At 55.4% G+C, this 22,784-nt stretch overlaps 1 protein-coding gene across 4 annotated transcripts in view; it reads left to right on the forward strand.

Moving 5' to 3' along the window:
• ARHGEF11 (Rho guanine nucleotide exchange factor 11) overlaps positions 1-22,574 on the forward strand; it is a 111,995-nt gene extending 89,421 nt beyond the window's left edge. For 2 of the 4 annotated variants that reach the window (XM_052638280.1, XM_052638284.1), the window contains 23 exons: positions 994-1,017; positions 2,023-2,167; positions 2,475-2,574; positions 6,365-6,491; positions 9,849-10,028; positions 10,117-10,164; positions 10,371-10,558; positions 10,796-10,942; positions 11,205-11,284; positions 11,385-11,510; positions 12,087-12,204; positions 13,065-13,243; positions 13,785-13,860; positions 14,169-14,336; positions 15,024-15,114; positions 15,880-16,005; positions 16,424-16,485; positions 17,366-17,584; positions 17,937-18,299; positions 19,389-19,484; positions 20,405-20,652; positions 20,832-21,021; positions 21,591-22,574. In XM_052638280.1, coding sequence (XP_052494240.1) covers positions 994-1,017; positions 2,023-2,167; positions 2,475-2,574; positions 6,365-6,491; positions 9,849-10,028; positions 10,117-10,164; positions 10,371-10,558; positions 10,796-10,942; positions 11,205-11,284; positions 11,385-11,510; positions 12,087-12,204; positions 13,065-13,243; positions 13,785-13,860; positions 14,169-14,336; positions 15,024-15,114; positions 15,880-16,005; positions 16,424-16,485; positions 17,366-17,584; positions 17,937-18,299; positions 19,389-19,484; positions 20,405-20,652; positions 20,832-21,021; positions 21,591-21,646 — 3,157 coding nt within the window. In that variant the 3' untranslated portion in view covers positions 21,647-22,574. The remainder of the gene's footprint in view (positions 1-993; positions 1,018-2,022; positions 2,168-2,474; positions 2,575-6,364; positions 6,492-9,848; positions 10,029-10,116; positions 10,165-10,370; positions 10,559-10,795; positions 10,943-11,204; positions 11,285-11,384; positions 11,511-12,086; positions 12,205-13,064; positions 13,244-13,784; positions 13,861-14,168; positions 14,337-15,023; positions 15,115-15,879; positions 16,006-16,423; positions 16,486-17,365; positions 17,585-17,936; positions 18,300-19,388; positions 19,485-20,404; positions 20,653-20,831; positions 21,022-21,590) is intronic. The other 2 variants (XM_052638281.1, XM_052638282.1) reach the window with 2 other exon arrangements.
• Positions 22,575-22,784: the final 210 nt, after the last annotated feature.

Genomic DNA, 22,784 nt, shown 5'->3' on the forward strand with positions numbered 1-22,784 from the left:
TTAGGGACCGCTGTTTGGGGGACATTTTGGTGGCAGAAGATCGGGGGCTCAGTCTTGCAAGTGTCAGAAGTCTCAGGTCTTTGCAGACATCAGACTGGAGATGTGAACAGGCAGCTGAGTGTGTGAACCTGGCGTTTGACAAGAGGTCCGGGTTGGAGATGAGACTAGATGAGGCCCTGTGGGGCGGGCACAGTCTAGAAACAACCCTTGGGCCTCAGCCTGAGTCCTTCTGGGCCTTCGTTTCCCAAACCACAGCCAGGCGATGGCCGCCACCCCAGTGACCCAGGGGCGGAGGCAGAACGCAGCCCAGCCTGTTCTGAGATCGTCGGCACCACAGAATTGCATGAAATGATTACTGACAGCACAGGTACCCTACTTACAGCGGCTCCTGTTTAAAAGAATGAAGCCTTTGGCTCATTAAATGGATGTATAATACTGACTCATGGGTTATTTTGAGTGTAAATATTATACATGTAAATAGCTTAGAATCGTGCCTGGCCCATAGTGAGCACGCAGATACTAGTTGCTGTTGTCATTTCTCTCTTGTAAATGGGTCCTGTGAATCAAGTTTCAAGGTATTATCTCTGCTTCCTCACCTTCTTTCCTCTTGCCTCAGTGCCAGCCCAACCCTTCTAATTTAGTCCTAGGTAGACACGAAGAGGAGCCGCTTCCTCCGTAATAGCTGCAGAGGCTGAAACAGACAGCAAGCAAGAGGCTGTATTTGCCACAGTCCCCGTTCCTTTTAGCCAGAAGGATACCATCATCACTGTCACTCTGCTGAGTCTCTCAGAGGAGTGAGAACCCCCACCTTCTGAGCCCCAGGCTGGCTCCAGAGCTGAGAACAGGGGTCTGAGTCTGACCTTTCATCAACCAGCTCCCCTCCCAGACACCCTCCTTTCCTCTAGGAAAGGACTTACCTTCCTCCCAGTCTTGCACAGGCGGACGAGCCTCTGTCTTTGCAGTCTGAGTCATTTGTTCTCTCTTTTGTTCCAGGTCCAAATACGAGGAAGACAGGAGGTGAGTGAGTCTGTAAGGTTTCGAGGTGGAAGGAGTGGGGCTGAGCTACTGGGCGGTGCGTCTCTGCCAAGGACAGGGGACTCCCTAGCGTCAGAGCTTAGTTCCCACGTGTCTGTGTCACATAACACAGGGGTGGGTCACAGGTCCAGGCCTGACTGCCAGGAACGTGGGCCTGCTCTTCAGTGTGAGGACGCCAAGCTGCCAGCACCCCCATTCCTGGCCTCCTCTTTTCCACCCACATCAGCCCTGGCTCTGCCTCCACTTCTTTCTCGTAAACCGCCGAAAGAGGGAGCGGTGATAGGATCAGCCTGTGTTAGCAGTACCTACAGAGGGGAGCTGGGGTACTCCGTCGGCACTTTTTTTTTCCCTTGCAGCCTTTGTTTCTCAGCAGCCAATGTTAGAATGAGTATGCATTCCTTGAGCATACATACACACATTTCATAAGGGAGAGAAGATGGGGATAGAAGTCTTGTTTCAGAGAGGAGGAAAGCCAGGGCTGAAGCATTTGCTTCACTGAATCCACAAAGTGGATAATCTTTCTACTGCATTGAGAGACAAATACATTTTTAAACACAGAACTCTGGACAGTTTCATTTCTGGCAGTTGGAAGCAACCTGATAGATCCTTTCTGTTCTTTACTCCTTGTACTTGGGGTGGGTGGTGTCAAAGGCAGCTTACCTGGACTTGCCGGGGCCGGGTGGCTTTTCTTCCCGTCCCTCTGCCATCCCAGCCTCGAGTATATGCCTGAGGACCTTAGCTATGGGCTTCCACCGTCCTCCAGGCATGCCTGCGGCTTATTTGCTTTTGTTTTGATGAACTGATACGTCCTTCCACTGCCCACTCTCCCTTGGTTGGGAAGAGTTCTGCATAGGAAAAGAATTCTGACTTCTTCTGGGAGTCATGCAAGTCAAAACACCACCACCACCCCACGCTCACACTCACCCTGCCCGCAGAGTCCCAGCCCTTCCACCGGCTTCCCATTCACCGCCTGCTCCTCTCTTACAGCGGCCCCATGGGCTTCGCCCTCAATACCTACATGAGCCATGCAGGCATCCGTCTTCGAGAAACACGACCTCCCAACACGGCTGAAAAGGCCCAGTCCGCTCCTGACAAAGACAAGTGGCTGCCCTTCTTCCCGAAAACCAAGAAGGTGACGGAGCTCCCGAGACAGGAGCATCTCTTGGCGAGATCCCTGCACTGAGGCAGCCGGGGCAGCCCTCTCCGGTTGCCTGGCTCGTCCTGCTGCCTTTGGACACGGAGTCATTGAGAATCGCCAGACTAGATCTCTCTCTCCCTCCCTCCAGTCCCTGGCCAGAAGCAGATGTGCTAGTTAGGGTATAAGCATGAGTCTTCCACCAGCTGCTTGTTTAGGGCCAATCTTAAGGGAAGTGGCCAGGTGATCAGGGCCCAGTCTGGCTCCCAAGGCCTTCTACAAACCCTAGTGTTTCTTGTCTCAGCAGAGCAGCAATTCCAAGAAAGACAAGGATGCCTTGGAGGACAAGAAGCGAAACCCCATTCTCAAGTACATCGGGAAGCCCAAAACCTCTTCCCAGAGCAGTGAGTATTCGGGGAGCAAAGCCTTGGGCAGGGGCCCCTGGCCCTTCAAGGCCAGCACGTTAGCAGGGCCTTCCTGTGCCCTGGGAGCCAGAGGCCTGAACCCCACGGTCAGCTTCCTCAGTGCTCTTGCATCCTTGCCGCACCCAGCACAGGCTCCTGAGGCGCAGGGACCCGTTCCAGAGCCACGGAGCTCGCGCCGGTGCCTAGGTCTAGGAGCTCAGAGATACCGAATGGCCATGCAGAGGGGTATCCCCGCCTTGGAAAGACTGCCCTGTTGACAGTCAGGGCCTCCTTCATCCTCACCCATGGACTTGTCTGTCCTCCTGAGGGCCTGTGTGTTGGGAGCAATTATAGGCCCTTGATGGAGGGTTTCAATGACTGTTAAGCTGAACTGAGTGGAAAGAGGGCAGGTTTGGGACCCAGAGGCTCCCTCATGCCGTCAGAAACCCAAACCTCCATGGATCCTGTCACCGATCTCTTCCCAGCTGTGTGTCGTTTGTCTGGACGTTGCTGCTGGCGCTCCCAGTTATTATCTTAAGATCCCCATGTTAGTCTTGGAAATCTGGGAAGGACCGTGGTGCAGGCCTCCTGCCTTTCCTGAAATGGCTGTCTGAGGAAGGCGGGGAGGAGGGGGCTCTACTAGACCAGTCCTGGTTTTTGCCACTACCTTTCATTTTTCCAGCTTGATGTAATTTTTATTTTGACTCTTCAAACATTAATTCGATTCTTCATGGTTTGCTTTTGTTTTTGTTTGTTTTCTTTTAGCGTTTTATATCCCCTTGTCCCCTGTGGAAGGTAAAAGGACCATTTTATTTGGGTTTTTCTTTTCATTAGCATTGAGTTTCCATTATCCAAGTCCTGTCTGCCCTCCTTCCCCTCTCCTTCATCTTCTCCCATTCTGCCCATCCTTCCTCCCTTTCCGCACTCCATTGCTCCTGTGTGTGGCTCCATGCTGCTAAAGCTCCCCAGGACAAGCCCCTGCCAGGGCCTCCTGCCCTCACGCTGGGCACAGGAGTCTACTGCCTGATGCAGGGTGGGAGGGGCCGGGCCGCTGCCCCCCAGGTACAGCTCCTCCTGGCGGTGCTGGCAGAGGCCAGCTCCTGGGCCCTCCCGGATGTTCCTCGACCTGAGGCCTTTCTCTCGTTCTGTCACCTCCCTGTGGGTGGCTCCAAAAGTCCAGGCTCTGTGTAAGTGAGGGGAACTCTCACACTGAAATGTCCTGCACAAGCTCCCCAGGTTTTCGTTTTCAGTTGCTGTAATAAAATCCTCATTTTTTGAATGTTATGTGGGGTTTTTTTGTTTGTTTTTTTAGCTAATAATGGGTCTTCAGCAGTTTTACCCTGAGGTATTTTAATTTCTGTCATCTCCTTTGCTTAAGCCCTTCTGTGCAGCACTTGCATCTTTTCTGGCTCTTTAAAACTTTGCCAGTGTCGCTGCAACACTTAAAAAGAATGACTTTAATGTATGTATATTAGAGGACCTAATATCTTCTAAAATCTGTGTATTTTTAAAAATAAATACATATATAATTAGCATTAACCCAAAGAAACTTAAAACCTGGAGCCAGACAGGTTCTCTTCCCATCCATGAAGTCCATATGCTTAGATTTAATTAAGTGATTAATATTCCCTAGGTTTGGTAGTAAATCAAAGGGAATAAGAGCAGTGAGATGCAATCAGAAGTTTAATCAATTGCTAGAATTCACTTTATATAAAATGACGATTTAGAATAATGATTTTCAAAGTTATTTTTAAAGTTAAATCCCTAGCCTTGTTATGCTATTTTAAACAATAAAAATAGAGAATTATTGGGACAGGGGGAGGGGGGAGTCTGTAAAACAATGGAAAAAATGAAAGAATGGCCTTGAAACCCAGACTTTTATTTCTTAGCACATACTTCCTCCCATCCCCCCTCCTTGAGGTGGGCATGAGGTAAGCAGCATGCCTAAGACCTGCCCCGGCTGCTTGCTTTGAGTCAGCCTGAGAGGGGCCAGGAACACCCAGGGTGGAGTTGCTGATCCCAGGAGCAGGATAAGGATGCTGGGTATTCACCATCTCTTTGAGTCAGATCTTTCTGTTGTCATCGCATGATTTGATTTGATGTTCTCGAGTTCCCAGGACATCAGACAAATGTGTATGTGCATCTGAAACCAAACACCCACCAAAGCTAGAAAACCTTGTTTACTGAGAAACTTGCCATTTATGATCATCAGCTGTTAGCCTGGTTTATTAGTTAATGTATCTGATTGTTAGTGACATATAATTCACTTTTACTTTGTTTCGTTGTTATTCAAAGAATGGAGGAAGGAGAGCAAAGGCTGCTGGTAAAAACTTTGCTCTTTTCAAAAATGCGTTCCTTTCAACGTGTTTTTTCCCCTGTTACTCTGGGTTATCCAGTTATATCAAATCTCAGGGCCACACCTGTACCTTGTCTAGGGTGTAAGCTAGGGTGTAACTATATCCCAAGAACTGGGCCTTTTCCAGGTGGCCCAGGGGAAGGGGAACAATGGGCTCTGCCTGGAGTTGCTGTGTTCTAGGACGTTCGCAGGCTCCCGCATCATCCCCCAGCCAGGGATGCTCCGGGCTGTGGCTGCACAGCTGCCCCTGGCTCCTGCAGTTGCCCCGGGGCCCAGGTACACATTCATTCTGGGACAGGCAGCTCTGACTGTAACCTCCAAAATGAGAGTAACGGCAACAGCCTCGACTCCTACCACATACACACAACCTCCTATTCTGCAGTTTCAGAAAAGCGTTGCCTCTCTAAAGGGTGTGGATTGGTGAGCTTTGAAGAGCCCAGTTAAATGTTTTCCTGTTTCTTCTGGCTTGGAAATTTTCTTATGAATCTCAGGTTTAGATCCACAGGGAGATTTAGATTTGTGTATGTCAATGGCAGAGTCTCTGGTTAGTACAGATAGGATCAGGGCCTGGTGCCCAGGGATATTTGTCTTGCCTTCTGCATCCCACTTATTTTTCCTATTGGTCCAGGCACAGTGGCATCTTTAGCCCATCTCTTGTTCTGACAGCCTGGACCTGGAGCTTAGCAGATCCTCTTTGAAGATGGGAGCCACTGAGCCCCCAGCCTGAGCTTTCTTCTCCAGGGTCTCCATGTGGTAATACCACCTATGCCTTTTTGCTCTTACCTGCCCTCTCTCCTTGGAACACAGACAGCTCTCTTTTGTCTTAGCTTTGAATGCCAGAGCGTGACATCTGTCCTTCTGAGACCCACTCCCCACCCACCACTGGTAATGAAGTGTCTGATTCTTTAATGATAGAGGTGAAGAGGCAGGGGTGGAGGCAGAAAGAACAAGAAGGCAAGTCGAGAAAAAACACAATGGCGAACTCTAAAAGTGGTATAAATTTGAAAAGTGCTTGGTATAATTTGGCAACCTGGCCAGATTACAGGTAGATGTGTTTTTGGTCTTCCTGGATATTTTTTAAGCCTGTATATGGCTCTTGGGAAAAACCTAGAAATCTAGTAACGATTCTTAAGTGTGAGAGTCATTGTAATAAAGAATGTGCAAACCAAAAGAAATACGCAGCGCAAATGTATTTCCAAAGCCTCTCATTTTGCACCTGAAGAAAGAGTAACCCCAGAAAGGTGGGGGCGCTGCGTGCGCCACACCCCACAGTGGAAGAGCCAGAACTCTCACCGTGTCTCCTGACTCTCAACCCCATACTGTTCTCATCCATGCTTACTCATCCCTGTCTTCTGGGCTCGAGGGGAGTGAGGGCCCTGAGGAGTCGTCCCTGAACCGAAAGCAGAGTATCTTTCATTATCTTTCTGCTTCCAGTCAAACCCGGCAATGTGAGGAACATCATTCAGCACTTTGAGAACAACCAGCAGTATGACGCCCCGGAACCCGGGACACAGCGCCTCTCAACAGGAAGCTTTCCCGAGGACCTGCTGGAGAGCAACAGGTAACAGTGGCTGGACGGGGCCTGCTGGCTGCCCAGAGAGGGGAGCGCTGGCAGGGTCAGAGCAGGGCTCAATGCCAGCTGCTTTACCCCCCACTATACTGTAGGGCTCCCGCTGTAGCGCCCTCTCCCTCTCCCCCAACCTTCCTGCCTGGGTGTCTCCAGAAGAAGACATACTGTGTGCTGGTGGTAAGGCCAGCAGGCGAGAGAGCAGGGCCCCTGACCTTCTGGCAGGAATCACGTGCCTTTAAAATTCCTTTGGACTCACTCCCTGGCCACTCAGCAGCCTCCACACTAAGAATGAGCTCGATTGTGTTACAAAGCGACCAGTCAGGAAACCCTAAATGACACAGCTAGAGAAGAGTCCAGGTTAGGGGTGGGGGTGTGGAGGGGGCTGGCGAAGGGGAACCTTGGAAAATAAGGAAGTTGAGTTAAGACAGTCTTTGGTGCCCATGAAGAAGAGAGCTAAAGATGAGGCTCTGTTGGGTGCTATAAAGGCAGATAGCATAATGGGCATCAGATATCCACCTCACCAAAGAGATACAAAGGCCATTGATTCAAAATGAACTGTTCTTCTAGAGGAACAAGGGGAGCGGAGGCTGTGGGATTGCTCACGTTCTCCATCTTTGGCCGGGTTCTAGGAATCCTTCTCTAGCACTGGCACGTCCTCTTGGACTTGCTCTTGACTGACGTGACAACCGTCAAGTTAGGTCTAACCTTCTACAGCCAGCCTTAAAGTAAAAACTGCCTGTAGTCAGAAACATCCTTGCACCTTCCTTAAGTCACACTTGAGGCATAATAAATGTGGTCTGTGTGTACGAAACTAGTTCTTGTGTACACTGCTGAGATGCACTATACGCAGGCCCAAAGGCATGAGTCAGCCTGCACAAGCAAACCATTCATTCTACCCCTGAAAAACTAGTTATCAGAATTCCTGCTTGTGCGCAGGGCTACTCCGTTCTGTTTATACTAAGCCTCTACAAGCTTAATATATGTTAAAAGGTTTTGCCATAGTGAGAATTAACAAAGATTTAGGCAAAATAAAGGTTAGATTTGTGCCGGGGTCAGAGCTGAGATCCCCTGGAGAAAGAAGCAGCAACCCCCTCCAGTATTCTTGCCTGGGGAAGTCCCCTGGACAGTGGGCTACAGTCCATGGGGTTGCAAAGAGTCAGACAAAACACCTAAACAACAAAACAACAACAGAGGTTGAGTTCTAATATTATTGAGTAAGTTAAGTATACAAATTATATGATTGCTGAGGTAGGTGTGGTCTTATAGATGTGTCAAATACACAATTATAAGATATATTGTCAGCACTTTGAGGAACTATTTGAGACCATTTGTCAACGTATTCTTTAAGTTGTTAGGTAAATTTGCCCTGAGACATTGGTGAGGATCCTAAATCCACTCTTAGCAGAAGCATTTGGATTTGACGATTATAAATTCACCGGCAGTCTTGGAAGAAATGACATCAGCAGCATCGTGTGTCAGAGGTTTTTGTAGAAACTAAACAGGTATAGTGAAGTGAAGTCACCCAGTCGTGTTCAACTCTTTGCGACCCCATGGACTAGTAGCCTACCAGGCTCCTCCCTCCATGGGATTCTCCAGGCAAGAGTACTGCAGTGGGTTGCCATTTCCTTCTCCAGGGGATCTTCCCAACCCAGGGATCGAACCCGGGTCTCCCACATTCCAAGCAGACGCTTTAACCTCTGAGCCAAAAGAAGCCCCCAGTTCTAGACAGCAGTAACCTAGGAACTTTTGGCTAGAGAAGGGTTGTATGCCTTCCTTCTTCTTGGGATCGTTGCTCACTTCTGGGTACTTGAAAGAAGCCCCAGGAACCTCATTGCACAAGGTTTGATGAGACGCTCAAGTGAACCATTGTAGGGCACTGGCGCAAGTGTTTTGAGGTAGTCTGTGTTGGCATTGTTCTGACAGGCTTCAAGGAGTGAGTTCAGTAGGGGATCAGCTGACAGTATGGATTCTGACCCTGCAGGCAAACCATGGGGACCCAGAGGGGAGTGGCATTTGGATCCTTTGGCAGTTCAGAGAGACTTGATGAATGGAGACCAAGCCATTTGGCTCCTTCTCTGCAGCAGTCTGCTGTGCTATTAAGAACTCTCCAGACTCCCCAGGCCTTCTGTGGTCCTAGATGCAGAGCAGGAAATAGATTAGCAATAATGTCAGCAAAGAACCAGCCCAGCAGGGCCATGGGGGGAGGCGCCATCCTGGGGCAGCTAGGGGTCAGAGGTGCCAGCTGTCACCGGGCTGATGCACCGCAGGACTTGGAGAAGAGCAGCACCCAGTCGCCAGCATCTCAAGCCCCACAGACGCTCAGTGAGCAAGAATGGCAGGCCAGGGAGCAGGTTTCTGCCCATCAGTAAGCATGCCCCTGAAGGACCCTTCCAAGCTGCTCTGCTCCGAGGGGGCTGGAAGCCTAGAAGGGATGCTCTCAGGATAAGAACAGAAGAAATCCACAATCCACATCACAACTGGAGGCATGGGAATTCAGATAGACTTTTCTGACAGTATGGAGAATGCTAAAGAGTACGTTCAGGGGGTGCTTGTACTTCCTTCTTAGAAGCAGAGTCCATGGTGGGCACCAACCCATTCCAGAGCAGAGGGCCAGGTGGGCCGGCCAGGAGATGCCGGGGGCAGGGAGGGTAGGACCTCATGGTTCCTGGTGTTAGACTTTGGTGTCCACAGCAGCCTGATGGGGACTCGGGGTCTTTGGCATCCAGATACCCCACAAGTCTGATTCTGTTAAGTCCCAGATTTTAGCTTCCTTTGGGGATCCCTTTCTGATCAGTCAGGAAGAAGATGAAGGCTTCCCTGGTGGCTCAGTGGTAAAGTATCTGCCTGCCAGTGCAGGAGACACGGGTTCGATCCCTGCTCTGGGAAGATCCTACATGCGGCGGAGCAGCTAAGCCCGCGGGGCCACCACTGTTGAGCCTGGGAACCACAGGTGCTGAGCCCAGGTCTGAAGCTCCTGAAGCTTGCATGCCCTAGAGCCCGTGCTCTTCAACAAGGGAAGCCACCACGATAAGTAGCCCACGCACACTGCAGCTAGAGAAAAGCCCGCAGAGCAACGAAGACCCGGCACAGCCAAAAGATCAATAAATAAAAATTTTTTAAAAGAAATAGGAAGACGAGAGGCTCTGTCCATCGAGCCTCGCTGGGGAGAGGAAGGAGTCTGTAGTAAAAGCGGTTTGTCACTGAGCAGCGTTTGCCACCGGGAGTTTGGGCACATTGGGTCTGGTGTTGGGAGTGGAAGCCTACAGAGCGGAGGCAGGCCCTGAGAGGGAGTAGCCGGTCAGAGCTGGTGAGAGGTGAGACGCCACATCTCTTGCTGTTTCCACCCAGTTCCCGCTCAGAGATTCGCCTGGGCCGCTCTGAGAGTCTGAAGGGCCGGGAGGAGATGAAGCGGTCCCGGAAGGCGGAGAACGTGCCCCGCTCTCGCAGCGACGTGGACATGGACGCCGCCGCGGAGGCCGCCCGCCTCCACCAGTCAGCCTCCTCGTCTGCCTCCAGCCTCTCCACCAGGTGGGCGGGGCTCGGGGAGGGCTCCGCCCACTGGTATCTCGGGGGCCAGGCAGCAGAGGGTGGCTGAGAGTTGACATTCTCTCCACAGGTCTCTTGAGAACCCAACCCCTCCCTTCACCCCCAAAATGGGCCGCAGGTGAGTGATGGGTGTAGCAGCGTCTCTGTTAGGTGTCCCTGACCCAGCTGTGCCTTCTGCTGGCCTGTTGGTGGTGCAGCTCCTCTTCCTGGCCCCCTGGTTTCCCAGGGCCCAGGACAAGCAGATTGGGCAGGAGAGTGGGGAACACACCCCACGTTTGACCTCTTCCTCCGTGTGGCACTGAGCCGCCACCTCTTTTACCCCAGGAGTATCGAGTCCCCCAACTTGGGGTTCGGCACAGACGCCCTCCTCCCTAACCTGCTAGAAGACGATCTGGGCCAGCTGTCTGACCTGGAGCCAGAGCCAGACACCCAGAACTGGCAGCACACAGTGGGCAAGGACGTGGTGGCCAGGCTGAGCCAAAGGGAGATTGACCGGCAGGAGGTCATCAATGGTGAGACCAGCTGCCTCTCCCTACTTCCACGCTGACTCGTGTGGTAACAGGTGCAGAACACCTCAGACACAAAGGGTGGTAGAGAAGAGAGGGTGGGGCCTTAGGGGCACAGCCAGCCCATGCTGTGATTCCTGTGAGGACCGCCTGCATCCTGGCCTTTAGGAGAGGTCCCAGTATAGCCTTGCTGATGGCTGTCCCGCTGTCTCTCTGGCCCTCCTTATTCCTGCACCTGCTCAGAGCTGTTCGTGACCGAGGCGTCCCATCTGCGCACACTCCGGGTCCTTGACCTGATCTTCTACCAGCGGATGAAGAAGGAGGGCCTGCTGCCCCGCGAGGAGCTGGCCCGGCTATTCCCCAACCTGCCCGAGCTCATCGAGATCCACAGTGAGGAGCCCCCCACCCGCCCCCGCCCCTGGCCAGATTTCTGCCCACATGCCAGGACCCCCGAGCACACAGCCCCTGCCTCTCCTCTTTGGTGGGAGAACCTGATGCCCAGCCTGAAGCCAGCATTCCAACTCCCCCACGAGTGAAGTGGCTGCCAGACCCTGCCCAGACGACACAACCCTCAGAGCCCTCTTCCCCCGTCACCAAGGGCCTGGCCATGCAGCTCAACCCCAGGTGCTTCTGTCTTCTCTCCTTGCCCCAGATTCCTGGTGTGAAGCTATGAGGAAGCTCCGGGAGGAGGGCCCCATTATCAAAGAAGTCAGTGACCTCATGCTGGCTCGGGTATGGCTGCCCAGGCCCCGGGGAGGCCTTGGAGGAAGAGGGGGAGAGGTTCCAGGCAGGGGTGTGAGGTGGGCTATGTGGTGTCCCTTCTCCCTGTCAGTTTGACGGCCCTGCCCGGGAGGAGCTCCAGGAGGTGGCCGCACAGTTCTGCTCCTATCAGTCCGTCGCCCTGGAGCTGATCAAGACCAGGCAGCGCAAGGAGAGCCGGTTCCAGCTCTTCATGCAGGTACACTTGGCCTCTGCTTGTCGCCACTGAAACCAGCCAGTCCAGTCTTAGTTCAGTGAGGCTGAGGGGGAGAGTTTACCAGGTCGACCCATGATCTCCCAGACTGCCCCGCTGGCCCCCAGCTCCAGGCACCCTGGCCTCCTCTCTACCAGGGTCGGTGACCAGCAATTCTGCTCCATCCACACCATCCCCGGCCCCCTCTTCAGAAACACTGACATATAACTGCTCTCAAGACAGAGACACCAGACTTGCCATCAGATGGCCCCGCTCACCTACTAGTGCCTGTATTTACTCAGATGGATCTCAGTTTTTTTGTCTATAAAGTGGGAATCCTTGCTTTACGTGGTTTGACCATATCCCTTTCTTGGGCTGTTGTCTCCGCCCGCCCCCCCCCCCCCCCCCCCGCTCCCCCCAGCTTTTTCCTAAATATCAAAGCAAAAAGCTGCCACCACCATTTCTGAGTGACTCTTCTGGAATTAGGACCTATTTAGCATCTGTCCCATCCTGTGGGTCCTGAGCCCACAAGCCAGCTCCTAACCCGGGCTGCCGTCTTCCTCTGTGTGCCCTTCCATGTAGGAGGCCGAGAGCCACCCTCAGTGCCGGCGACTGCAGCTGCGGGACCTCATCGTCTCCGAGATGCAGCGGCTCACCAAGTACCCGCTGCTGCTGGAGAGCATCATCAAGCACACGGAGGGTAGGGCCCACGGGCGCCTGGCCTGCAGCCCGGCTCGGGCACAGGCCTGCTCTGTGGCCTCAGCAAGGCATTTGACCTCTCTGGTCTTGAGGGTCTCCATCCCTGTGTTCTTAGGGTCAGTCTCAGAGAAGATAACCACTGTAATGTGCTTTGGCAATAAATAAGGTGCTCAGCACAGGAGGAGGTACAGGCTGCCGCCGGCCTGTGTGGGGCCTCTGTGCAGATGGGAGTGAAGCCTCTGATGATGTGGGGTTGGCACACAGGGCACCTTGGCTCCTCTGAGGGGCATGATCCTGCACCAGAGGTTGTGACTGGATTTCAGTCCCATTCATGCCCCTTGCTGGACTTCTCTGGGGGCGTTGCGATGCACAAAAGATACAGCCGTGCATGGTGAGTTACTCCAGAGGAGTAGGGGACCAAGCTGAATAGGGAGTATAGCCCCAGGTCGTCACTGTCCCTGGGATCCCAAGCACCTTTCACCACCCTCAAGTTGGAGACGTTGGCATCAGTGTGGAGAAGTGGGAAGGACCCGCAACACGCTGTTCTTAGAGGGAGGCACCATCGCTCCCTTGGTCCCCATCCGTGTCCCCACACCTGTAGAGCCAGTTGTAGCTAGGCAGGAATTCCCAAGAGCCATCAGTGTCTGCAGAGCAGGGGTCTGAAGCCTATGGATCCTCAGAATATGTCATCCTTACATTTGAGGTCCCAAGTTGGCCAGGTGGCATATCTCCACCATGCCCGTGATGTGTGACTAGCTGGCCCCGGTGGCCCGCTAACGTGGGTCAGTAGCCAGCTCCTGGCAGGCTCTGGCAGACTCACCTGGCAGGAGCTCTAAAAGCCCCTCGTTACCCCGTGGGCAGGCGGCACCTCCGAGTACGAGAAACTCTGCCGGGCCCGGGACCAGTGCCGGGAGATTCTCAAGTATGTGAACGAAGCGGTAAAGCAGACAGAGAACCGGCACCGTCTGGAAGGCTACCAGAAGCGCCTGGACACCACCTCCCTGGAGAGGGCCAGCAACCCCCTGGCAGCAGAGTTCAAGGTCAGGGCCCCACAGGCACACGCACTCCTCGGGCCTCCTCAGGAGCAGCAGTCCGCTCAGATCTGGAGAGTACTGGGGGGATGAGACCTGTGCCCATTTGTAAAAGGACGTGTGATGAGAGCCCTGGAATCACACAGCACCGGTTACTGTTGTCACCTTGTCCCTAGATAGACAAGGCAAACAGCCCGACTACAGAGGCTGGATGTGAGAACTCAGCCTGGGAGAGGAGGAGGTGGGAATAGACTCAAGGTAACAGTGAAGGCCGTGTGGGAGGAAATGAAGCTGAAGGCACGGGCAGGACCCCCTTAGGAGGATCAGCAGCGTGGGGTAGGGGGTAGGGAGACCCCCGCCAGGGCCACCGGTGTATCCCCTGGCACAGCACGTGGCCCGTGACCTTGCAGTTGCCTTTTTACTTGTCTGCATCCCCCACAAGAGCGTGAGGGCAAGGGACTAGTTATTGTTCACGCCACCGATGCCCAGCACCTTAGCATAGAGTCTAGGTTTTCAGATGCTTGTTGAATGAATGGTGTCTCTTTAACAGAGTTTGGATCTTACAACCAGAAAGATGATCCACGAGGGGCCTCTGACCTGGAGGATCAGCAAGGATAAGACCTTGGGTAAGCGCCAGGGGCCTGGGGCCAAGAGGGAATCTAGGGCATCACCCGGGCTCTTCCTCTCTGGATCATCAGCCCTGTACCTGGCGCTCTTAAGGTAGCCGGGAGGCAGCTCCAAACACCACTGGGGTTGAGAGCTCAGGGCACCTGGAGCACAGCATGGGGAGGGAGGACCAAAAACTAAGCCGGTCTCCAGACTCCAGGGCTTCGCAGACTCTGAGGACGACCATCCAGGAGCCTCTGGTGTCCCAGGTGTTGGGGAGGGCGGAGCAGGCCGCGGGCAACCCCTCACCAGCCCCGCCCTCCTCCAGACCTCCACGTGCTGCTGCTGGAGGACCTCCTGGTGCTGCTGCAGAAACAGGACGAGAAGCTGCTGCTCAAGTGCCACAGCAAGATGGCCGTGGGCTCCTCAGACAGCAAGCAGACCTTCAGCCCCGTGCTCAAGCTCAACGCTGTGCTCGTCCGCTCGGTGGCCACAGGTACCCACAAGGAGACGGCCCCAGCTGGCCCAGGTCCCAGGCCACGAGCCCTGGTACTCACGTCCAGTGAGCGCTGGGTGATGAGCTTACTGGCCTGCCTGTGTGACTTTCCTTCTACCCTGACTCATCTAAGCAGGAAGATGTGGTTCAGTATGGGGTAGGGTGGGGATGAAGGTGGACAGCCTGGTGCAGGCAGGATGGGATGTGAGCACCGAGGGTGGCCTGAGGATGAGGAAGCAGAACTGGGCAGAGACGAGTAGGACACGCCTTCCTGCTGCAGGAGGGACAGGCAGAGTTCACACCCACAGGCCAGAGCCCAGCCCCGTGCTCGGAGCACGTTAGTGGGAAGCGGAGCATGTACAAGAAGGGCTCTGGGCTCGCTTTCCTCAGCTGTAGCGTGGGGAGTGATGCAATGCCTGTCTCTTGGGGGAGGTGGAAAAGGAAGATGGGTGTGATGTGGTTTTATAACCCTCAGCCCTCACCGTGAGGAATGCGGGAGGCAGCGGAGGAACCAGAATGGCCTCCCCTTCTGTAAGTGGAACCCACTGACCTAGGTCCAGCTAGCGCTGCATTCTCCATCCGGTTGAGGGTCAGGGTTTCAAGTCCACACTTTGTCAGCCGACCCAGGCTGCAGTCATGCCTCTGCCACCCCCAGTACAGACCCTTCTGCTTCTGTCTTCCGCACAGATAAACGGGCCTTCTTCATCATCTGTACCTCTGAGTTGGGCCCACCTCAGATCTACGAGCTGGTGGCTTTGACATCATCAGACAAGAACACGTGAGGATTGCTGGGAAGCGGGGCAGTCCTGCGTAATTGCCATCCCCGTGGGACCAGGGCGGTGTGTGAGGACTTGGACAGTGAGACCAGGACTGGGCCCAGAGTGGTTAGAGGATGGGGCCTTGACGCAGAAGAGGGAGATAAGACAGACACAGAGAGGCTCTTGGGATCGCCATCCCTGACCCCATGAGCGGCCTGTCCGAGGAAGGAGGCGCCACCAGCAGTCTTCCAGCCAGCCCGCTGCGCCTCTCCTTCCTCTGGCCCCCTCCCTTCCCTTGGGTGGTTCTTCTCTTTCTCTATCAAGTGTTTTAAATGCCCGCATTCTTCAGAGGTGTTTGCCTCCAGAACTCTCATCTCCACCCCACGGCATCCACCCGCCCGTGTTCCCGACAGTAGCCAGCCTCAGTAGTAGCCTGTCTGACCCAGAGGCCAGAGACAGCTTGGGTCCGACAGTTTCTCGGGGCTTTCATCTGTGACTGCGGACGCCGCTGCCTCTTGGGAGTTACGTTGAGCGAGAACAGAAGGCAGAGTGCAGAGCCTAACAGTGTCGGTGCTCAGCAGTTGGCAGCTGCGAGTAACATAGACCCGCCCCAAGTGGGGCAGCCAGTCAGAACTGCACGGGCGGTGGGCCCACCGCTGGGCAGAGGGTCCTCAGGGCAGGTTCTGGCAAAGGGCCTCGCAGCTCTGACTCGGGGTTGGTGGGGGAGACGCTGCTCCTCTGTCATCTTGTCGCCACCAGACCTCTCTTTTCCTGCCGAGCAACAGGTGGATGGAGCTCTTAGAAGAGGCTGTTCGGAATGCCACCAGGCTCCCCGGAGCTGCCCCGACACCCATCCACCCCCCGCCCCCAGGCCCCCAGGAGCCAGCCGACCGGAGCCCCACACCCAGCAGGTGCGCAGCCCTCCAGGCCCGCTCACCATCCCCACTCCAGGCCACTCATGTGCTGCTTCTGAGCACTTCATCCCTGGGCTGGACAGCCTCAGCTGCCAGGTGTTAGTGGGCAGGCGGAGTAAGGCACGCCTGCACCTCCACCTTCTGTCCCTGCCTGGCCTTCCCCGCATTGCCCTGCTCAGACTGTGCCTGAATTGTGGGTGTGAGGGGGCAGAGTGCACCCCCCCTGCTCTCCAGGTCGCTCACCAGACAGCAGGTCTGAAATCTAAGCCACTGCCTTCTTGGGCCCTGCTCCTGCATTGCCCCTGTGAACTCAGGCGGCCAGAGTGGAATTTCATGACGTGGCCCCCTCCCGGCGGCAGAGAGCCAGAGTTCCAGGCAGTCGGGCCTCTCTCACCGTGGCGGTTTCTCCCCGCAGGGCAGGACCGGACGACTCCGAGGTGTTCCGTGGTGAAGCGGAGCCTGAGGCAGCCCCGGGAGGTAAGTCCCTGAGCTGTCTCTGTGGGGGCCTAATCCAGCTCACTCTCTGTAGGCACAGGTAAGGAGGTGGCTGGGGTGGTGGGAGAGAGCTATAAAGGGCCATAAGAACAGAGAAAAGCAGGAGGAAGGAGGGCTGGAAGAGGAAAGAACAGGCTCAACTGAACAGAGCTTCCCCCTGAGGAGGAAGAGGGGGCAGTCGGGTAGAGTGGCGGCTCCTAATGGAGAACGGGATGCTCTTAGAGATGTGCTGGTATGGGAATGCTGAGGGTAGGGGTGGGGAGTGGCGCTCAGAGGGCTGAAGATACAGTTAGTAGGATGGGGTCAACAGGGGCACGAGGGTCCCCAACAGAACTCTTGTTGAGTTTTTAGTGTGAGGTAACTTACCACCTCAAGTTTAGAGAGGACTCTCCGTGAGCAGGCCCCCTGGCTGGGTCTGTGTTCGCGTCCCTTCTGCTGGAACGCCTCTCTTAACTCCCGCCCCACTTCAAGTCTTCGTGCAGATCGATTGTCAGCTTTGCACCTAGTGCCTTCGTTGGCCACTCGGCTTAATACCAGCATTCCTGATCTCCCATACCCCCGCGTGAGGTTTTTTCTTTCCTATCGCACTTCTTAGCTAATTCATGTAGTTAATTTACTTATTTTCTTTTTCTCTGTGTTCGTCAATTAGAATTTAAGTTCCACAGGGCAGGGATCTCTGTTTTTTTCTGCTGATGTGTGCCAGGAGCCTGGCACGGTGCCTGGCCATGATTGAGGCTCAGTAAACACTGTGGAATGAATCAGGCAGTGTTCCTAGCCCCTTGAACCCGAAGCTGGACCTGGGATCAGCCTGTACATGCCCTCCCTCTTTCCCTGCTTTACACTGTCCTCCCATCCGAAACAGGCATGGGGTGCCAGCAGAGGGTCCAAGCGAAGCACTCGGCCCTGCTGGCAGATGCTGAGCAGGAGGGCAGCGTGGAGGAAGAGGAGCTGGGGGCGCTGCCTCACTCTTCTGCCTCGCTGGACAGCGAGCACAGGGGAAGCAGGACGAGGGACCCCATCCTCCTGCCCCTCCCAGGCCCTCTGTTCATGGAAGGACTCGCGGACGCAGCCCTGGAGGACGGTGAGTGCCTCCTGGCCCTGGCTGTCAGCCCACAGTGCCCCAGCAGCTTGGCCAGTGTCAACAGGCCCGTACCCCACTCGGCCTGCTCAGAGGCTCGCCCTGAGTTGTGCTTGAGCAGAGAAGGATGCAGAGAGACCGTTGTTGTTCCTGTCCCCCCACCCCAGCCTTCAGCCCACCCCCCAGCTGGTTGGCCAAGGTCCCCCAGCTCCACCCTGTGACTGCAGAGGCAGTGTCACTGGGGTGGGTGGGGAGGGAAGGGAGCAGCAGCCCCCCACCTCCTCTGCACCCACCCCCGCCATGGCCAGGTGTGCGGTCCTGTGTCCAGGAAGCCGTCCCCCCGTTTCCCCTCCAGTGGAGAACCTGCGGCACCTGATCCTGTGGAGCCTGCTGCCTGGTCACCCCACGGACCCACGAGCTGCTGGGGAGCCCGAGGACGACCTGACCCCTACACCCTCCATCAATAGCATCACTTCGCACCCCTGGGACCCAGGTTCCCCAGGGCGAGCTCCTACTGGGGCTGAAGGGGACAAGGCCCCACTCTCGGGGCCAGAGTGGAGCCAGCCAGGGCAGGAGGACATGGCTTTGCGTTCTCTGGAACAACTGCCCCCAAGGACCAGGAATTCTGGGATCTGGGAATCTTCCGAGCTAGACAAGAATCCGGAGGAAGAAGCTTCAAGCACAGAGGGCACAGGAAGTTACAAAGTTGTAAGAAAAGGTAAAGTAAGTTGGGGTGTCCCCTGGGGGGGCACATGGCCAGCTTTGCTAGGGGAGCATTGAGTCTTCCAGCTGGCTGCTTCCCGCGCCCCTGTCTGGAAGCCCTGTGTGCAGAGGTTTGTCCCGATCCTGGGCAAGATGACACGCTGACATCGTGTAAAGGCTTTGGGGTCAGACAGCCAAGGTGCAGAGTCCTAGCTCCGTTACTTAATACCCCTGTGACCCTGGGAGAAATTCTAAAGCCCCTCTGGACTTCATTCATTATGAGGATATCACTGTGGCACAAGTCAGCTGCCAATAAGTTTCTGCTAGCGTTCTTTACTGCTCTTGCAGTCCTAAGGAGAAGTGGGGTTCTTCTCAAGGTCTTCATCCCCAGAAAGACACAGGCAGAGGGCTCCAGCCGGTAGCTTTAGAGAGCAGCAAGGAAGCGCTGATGTGTGAGGCAGAGGCGGGGTGGGTCTGGAGGCAGAGCCAAGAGGAGGGGCTGCAGGACAAGGCTGGGGAGCCGTGTGAGACTGGGGGGCTCTGGTGAATGAGCAGAGAGCTAGGTGGCCCTGGTTTTAAGACGGCAAAAGCCAGGACTGGCTGGGACGGGGGTCAGGGCAGGTTTGTCTGGCCAGAGCCCAGACGACAGAGGGAAGAGTCAGCTGAGGAGAGGGCAGCCTGGTCTGAGGAGTGCAGCAGGGGAGGAAGTGAAGCGCAGGGTGCTCTTGAGGGGTGGGGGGCATCCACACCAGTGCCAGGGGGTCTCCTTTCCTCCCCCAGTGCCCAGCTCTGCCTCCTTTTCCAGGAGCATTTTTCTCTCCACCTGCCCGAGGTCTGCGCTCTTTCCTGGGTTTCTGGGACCTGACCTTCCTTCTCTGTTCTCTGGTGAATTGGTGAATTGGTGGAGCGGTTCTCTGTAGCTCCGCGGGGTATAATCATGTGTGATCGTGTGTTTACTTTGTTCTTCCTTTTCTCTTTTTCTTCACCCCCCCCGCCCCGCCCCACCCCATACCCGCCTCTTCTTTCTCCCTCTCCTTCCTGCTCGTCTCCCTTCCCTTTCCTTCTTTCTCGGTCTCTGCTCTTCCTGGTGGTGGTGTTGGTGCAGCGGAGGTGGCAGGCAGCAAGGTGGTCCCTGCACTACCAGAGAGTGGCCCGTCAGGGCCTGAGCCACCCGAAGCAGAAGGCGGAGCAAAGGCTGCGGGTAACAAACCTCTCCTTGGAGCCAGAGGCAGGCAGGGCTGGAATGGGAGCCCTTGAGGGCAGAGCTGGGCTTCCGGGGTTAGACCCCTGCCTGCAGTCACGTGGACATGCACCACTATACACACTCCCTCAACTGTCTGGAATCAGAGAGAGTAGGCCGTGGGCCTCAAGGTGGGGGGCCAGACCTGTGCCAGCCCCTCTCCGAGAGCTGCACAGGCCCCTTTCAGAGCAGCAGAGTGAAGCAGCTGTGCTGAGTCACAGGAGGTGGGGGAGGTGAGCGCAGTGTCCTTAGCCTGACCTTCTGAGCCCCCTCTCCCCCAACACCAACCACCACACTAGTCAGTGTCACTGTGGGAAAGGGCTTGCGAGGCCTTCCAGGCTCCTGGACATTTACCTATGCTGACTGTCCTGGCAGGGACCCTTGGCATCTTTCTCTAGCTGTCCCTGACCCCCTCTGATGAGTTGAGGTATCTCAAAGATCACGAAGTAATTGGCCACTGGGGAGGGGGCTGTGTTGAAGTTCAGCATAGCCTGAGATGGGGCAGAAGAAGGAGGTGCCCAGCCACCTCTTTCAAAAGCACCTAAAGCCCTTAACCCCCTCTTCACCCCTCCTTCAGGGAATGGGGGCCACTGCGGTTTCCCGGAATAAACGCAACCACCCTGCCCCTTCTCCCTTGACCTCCACCACTAGCTCCTTAGTCTTCCCCTGGTGTGGGCCCCACTGGGCAATATCACCATCTCGAAGGTTCTCAAGGCGAAGGGTTTTGGGAGACTGGTAGGCAGCTTGAGGCCAGCCTGCTCGGAGCTCATGTGCAGAGGCTTCCCTGGGCCCATGGGTCAGCCTGGGAGACACTGAGGGAGCAGAAGACGGCTTAGACTTCCTCTGTTTCCCTCCTGATCTCTTTGTCTTGCTGGGGACAGGGAACTGCTTTTACATCAGCATGCCGGCAGGACCCCCTGACTCAAGTACTGACCCGTCAGGAGCACACACGAGCCCTTCCCAGCCCGACGGCCTCCCTGCCTGGCAGACAGAGCCTCAGCCCCCACTTCAGGGAGGCCATGGAGATCAGAAGCGCCCCAGCCGCTCTCCCCCAAGTCTGGCCCTCAGGGATGTGGGCATGATCTTCCGCACCATCGAGCAGCTTACCCTCAAGCTCAACCGGCTCAAGGTAAGGGCTCGGGTCCCCAGAGCACAGTCCGTCCCCGAGACCTGTCACCCACAAGAGCCGTCTCCGCAGGAGCCCTACGTCCTGGCCTGGGGCTCTGGCCTCAGCCCGCCCGCCACCCCCAAGCACAGCCTCTTCCCCAGAGGGGCTGGAGAGCAGATGTCCCTCTGCTCCTCTTCCAGGACATGGAGCTGGCCCACAGAGAGCTGCTCAGGTCCCTCGGGGCTCAGTCATCTGGCGGCACCACACCTGTGGGCAGTTTCCACACAGAGGCAGCTAGATGGATAGAAAGCTCCCTCTCCCCTCCAGCCAAGGAGCCCCCAGCCTCTGACTCCACGGACAGCCGCGAACTGGGGCCCTGTCCGGAGGACGGTGAGTGAGGTCCTCTGGGGTTGGCGGGGTGGGTGCGTGGAGAAGGCCGTCGGCTCCTGAGGAAATATCACCACACAGCTATGAGAAGATGGGGGAGTTCTGAGAAGGGGTCCCGTTTTTTTCCCCCCTCAAGTACAATTCATTCACTCATTTCCTCAGCTTCAGGAGGAGGAAGCTCCCCTAAAAGTGGGAACCTTGGAACTGAACCCTCTTTTCTCCTTGAGTTCTGGAGATAACCAACCAGGAGGAACCTAGTCTCACGTCCGAAACCCATCCTTTATAAGTGGTTCCGAAGCAGATTCTGTGGGCTGGGGCCCCGGCTGTGCTCCCACTAGGCAGGCAGACCCATACCTACTCATGGGTTTGGGGGCAAACAAAACAGAAGTGGGATTCAGCAGACAGCCCTTTCCAGGCCCCACGGGAAACTCTGAGGTTTCTGGTAGAGAACGCCTGTCACGGGAGGATGGCACTAAAGAGCTGCTCTCACAGGCCTGAGGACTGGCCAGGAGAGACGCGGGGGAGGGCCGTCTCGGAGGCCAGCTCCTCACCGCCGTCCCCACTCCCCACAGGCCCCACTCCAATGGAAGACGGCACGGCAGACACAGCCACATCCCCAGGACCGTAGCTGTCGGAACCACTGAGTCCTCACAACCCCACTCCTCCGCTAGGGACTGGCCTGAGGCAGGGCGCAGGGTGGGGAGACCCCAGACCTCCTGCCCGGTAGAGGCGGTTGAGGAGAAGGCTTCAGCCGAGACCCTGGGGGAGATCCGCATGTTGCTTGGTCTGCTCAGATTGGAGTCAAGTGTCAGTGTCTTTTCCCCCCTCCCTTCAGCCCACCCCTCCAAGGCCTCCTGTCTCCTAAGCATGCAGACTGCATCTGAAAGGCCCCCTCGCCCCCACGTGCTTGTGCGCGCCTGTATGTGTGGGTGCCCTCAGACGAGCCAGTGCGAGTGCGAGTGTGAGGAGCCAGCTCCGGTGTAAATGCACTTTCTCCTTCCCCTCCTCCACAGGACCCCAGGCGGGGGGGGGTGTCTCCGCCTCCTCTTTGCCACTTTGGTCTCCTATAAATATGTATGTATTGTATGTGTATCTCTGCGATTGTAAATAGCTTCACCCTGTTTTGTTTCTGATCCTGGAGCACTGGGGGCAGTTACACAAGGGCTGCTTAGGGAACAGGAGGTTCACTTGGGCCTCCTAGTTAGCGGCCCAGCTCCAGGATCAGGGCCCAGAGGTGGAGCCATCCCTGAGGCCTCCAGCTTCCAGCCTCCTTGGCCCGGTGCTGAGCTCCTCCCTCCCTCCCAGGACTTCTCATCTTCAGGGGAACTTCTTACCCCACCTGTGTCCACCCTTCCCCACCCTCTCCCTGTAGAAAACCAGTGTATCAGGTACAGAGCTGAAAACTGGGCCCCAGGACGGGGGGTAGGGGGTTGAATGCTGGAGTCCCTAAACTAACCTAGGACCATCCCCAGGGGCTACCACAGCCTTGGCCCCCATTACCACACCCACTCCACCCCCCACTGACTAATAGAATATACACACTGTGCTAGGTGTATATATACATATATATATATAAATATATATATATAATATATAAAATATAGATATGGAAATGACTGTTTTGCTGTTAAAATAATGTATACTCTTTTATTTTCTTCCTTTCATGGTTAAGTTTTTTTTTTTCTTTTTTTTAAGAAAAGTTAAATATTCTTCAACTGTGGTGGTATGTGTGTGATTCTTGGAACCACTGTGATCAAAGATACTGT

Source organism: Budorcas taxicolor, chromosome 3 (assembly GCF_023091745.1).
Source record: "Budorcas taxicolor isolate Tak-1 chromosome 3, Takin1.1, whole genome shotgun sequence".
In the NCBI taxonomy this organism is placed as follows: Eukaryota; Metazoa; Chordata; class Mammalia; order Artiodactyla; family Bovidae; genus Budorcas; species Budorcas taxicolor.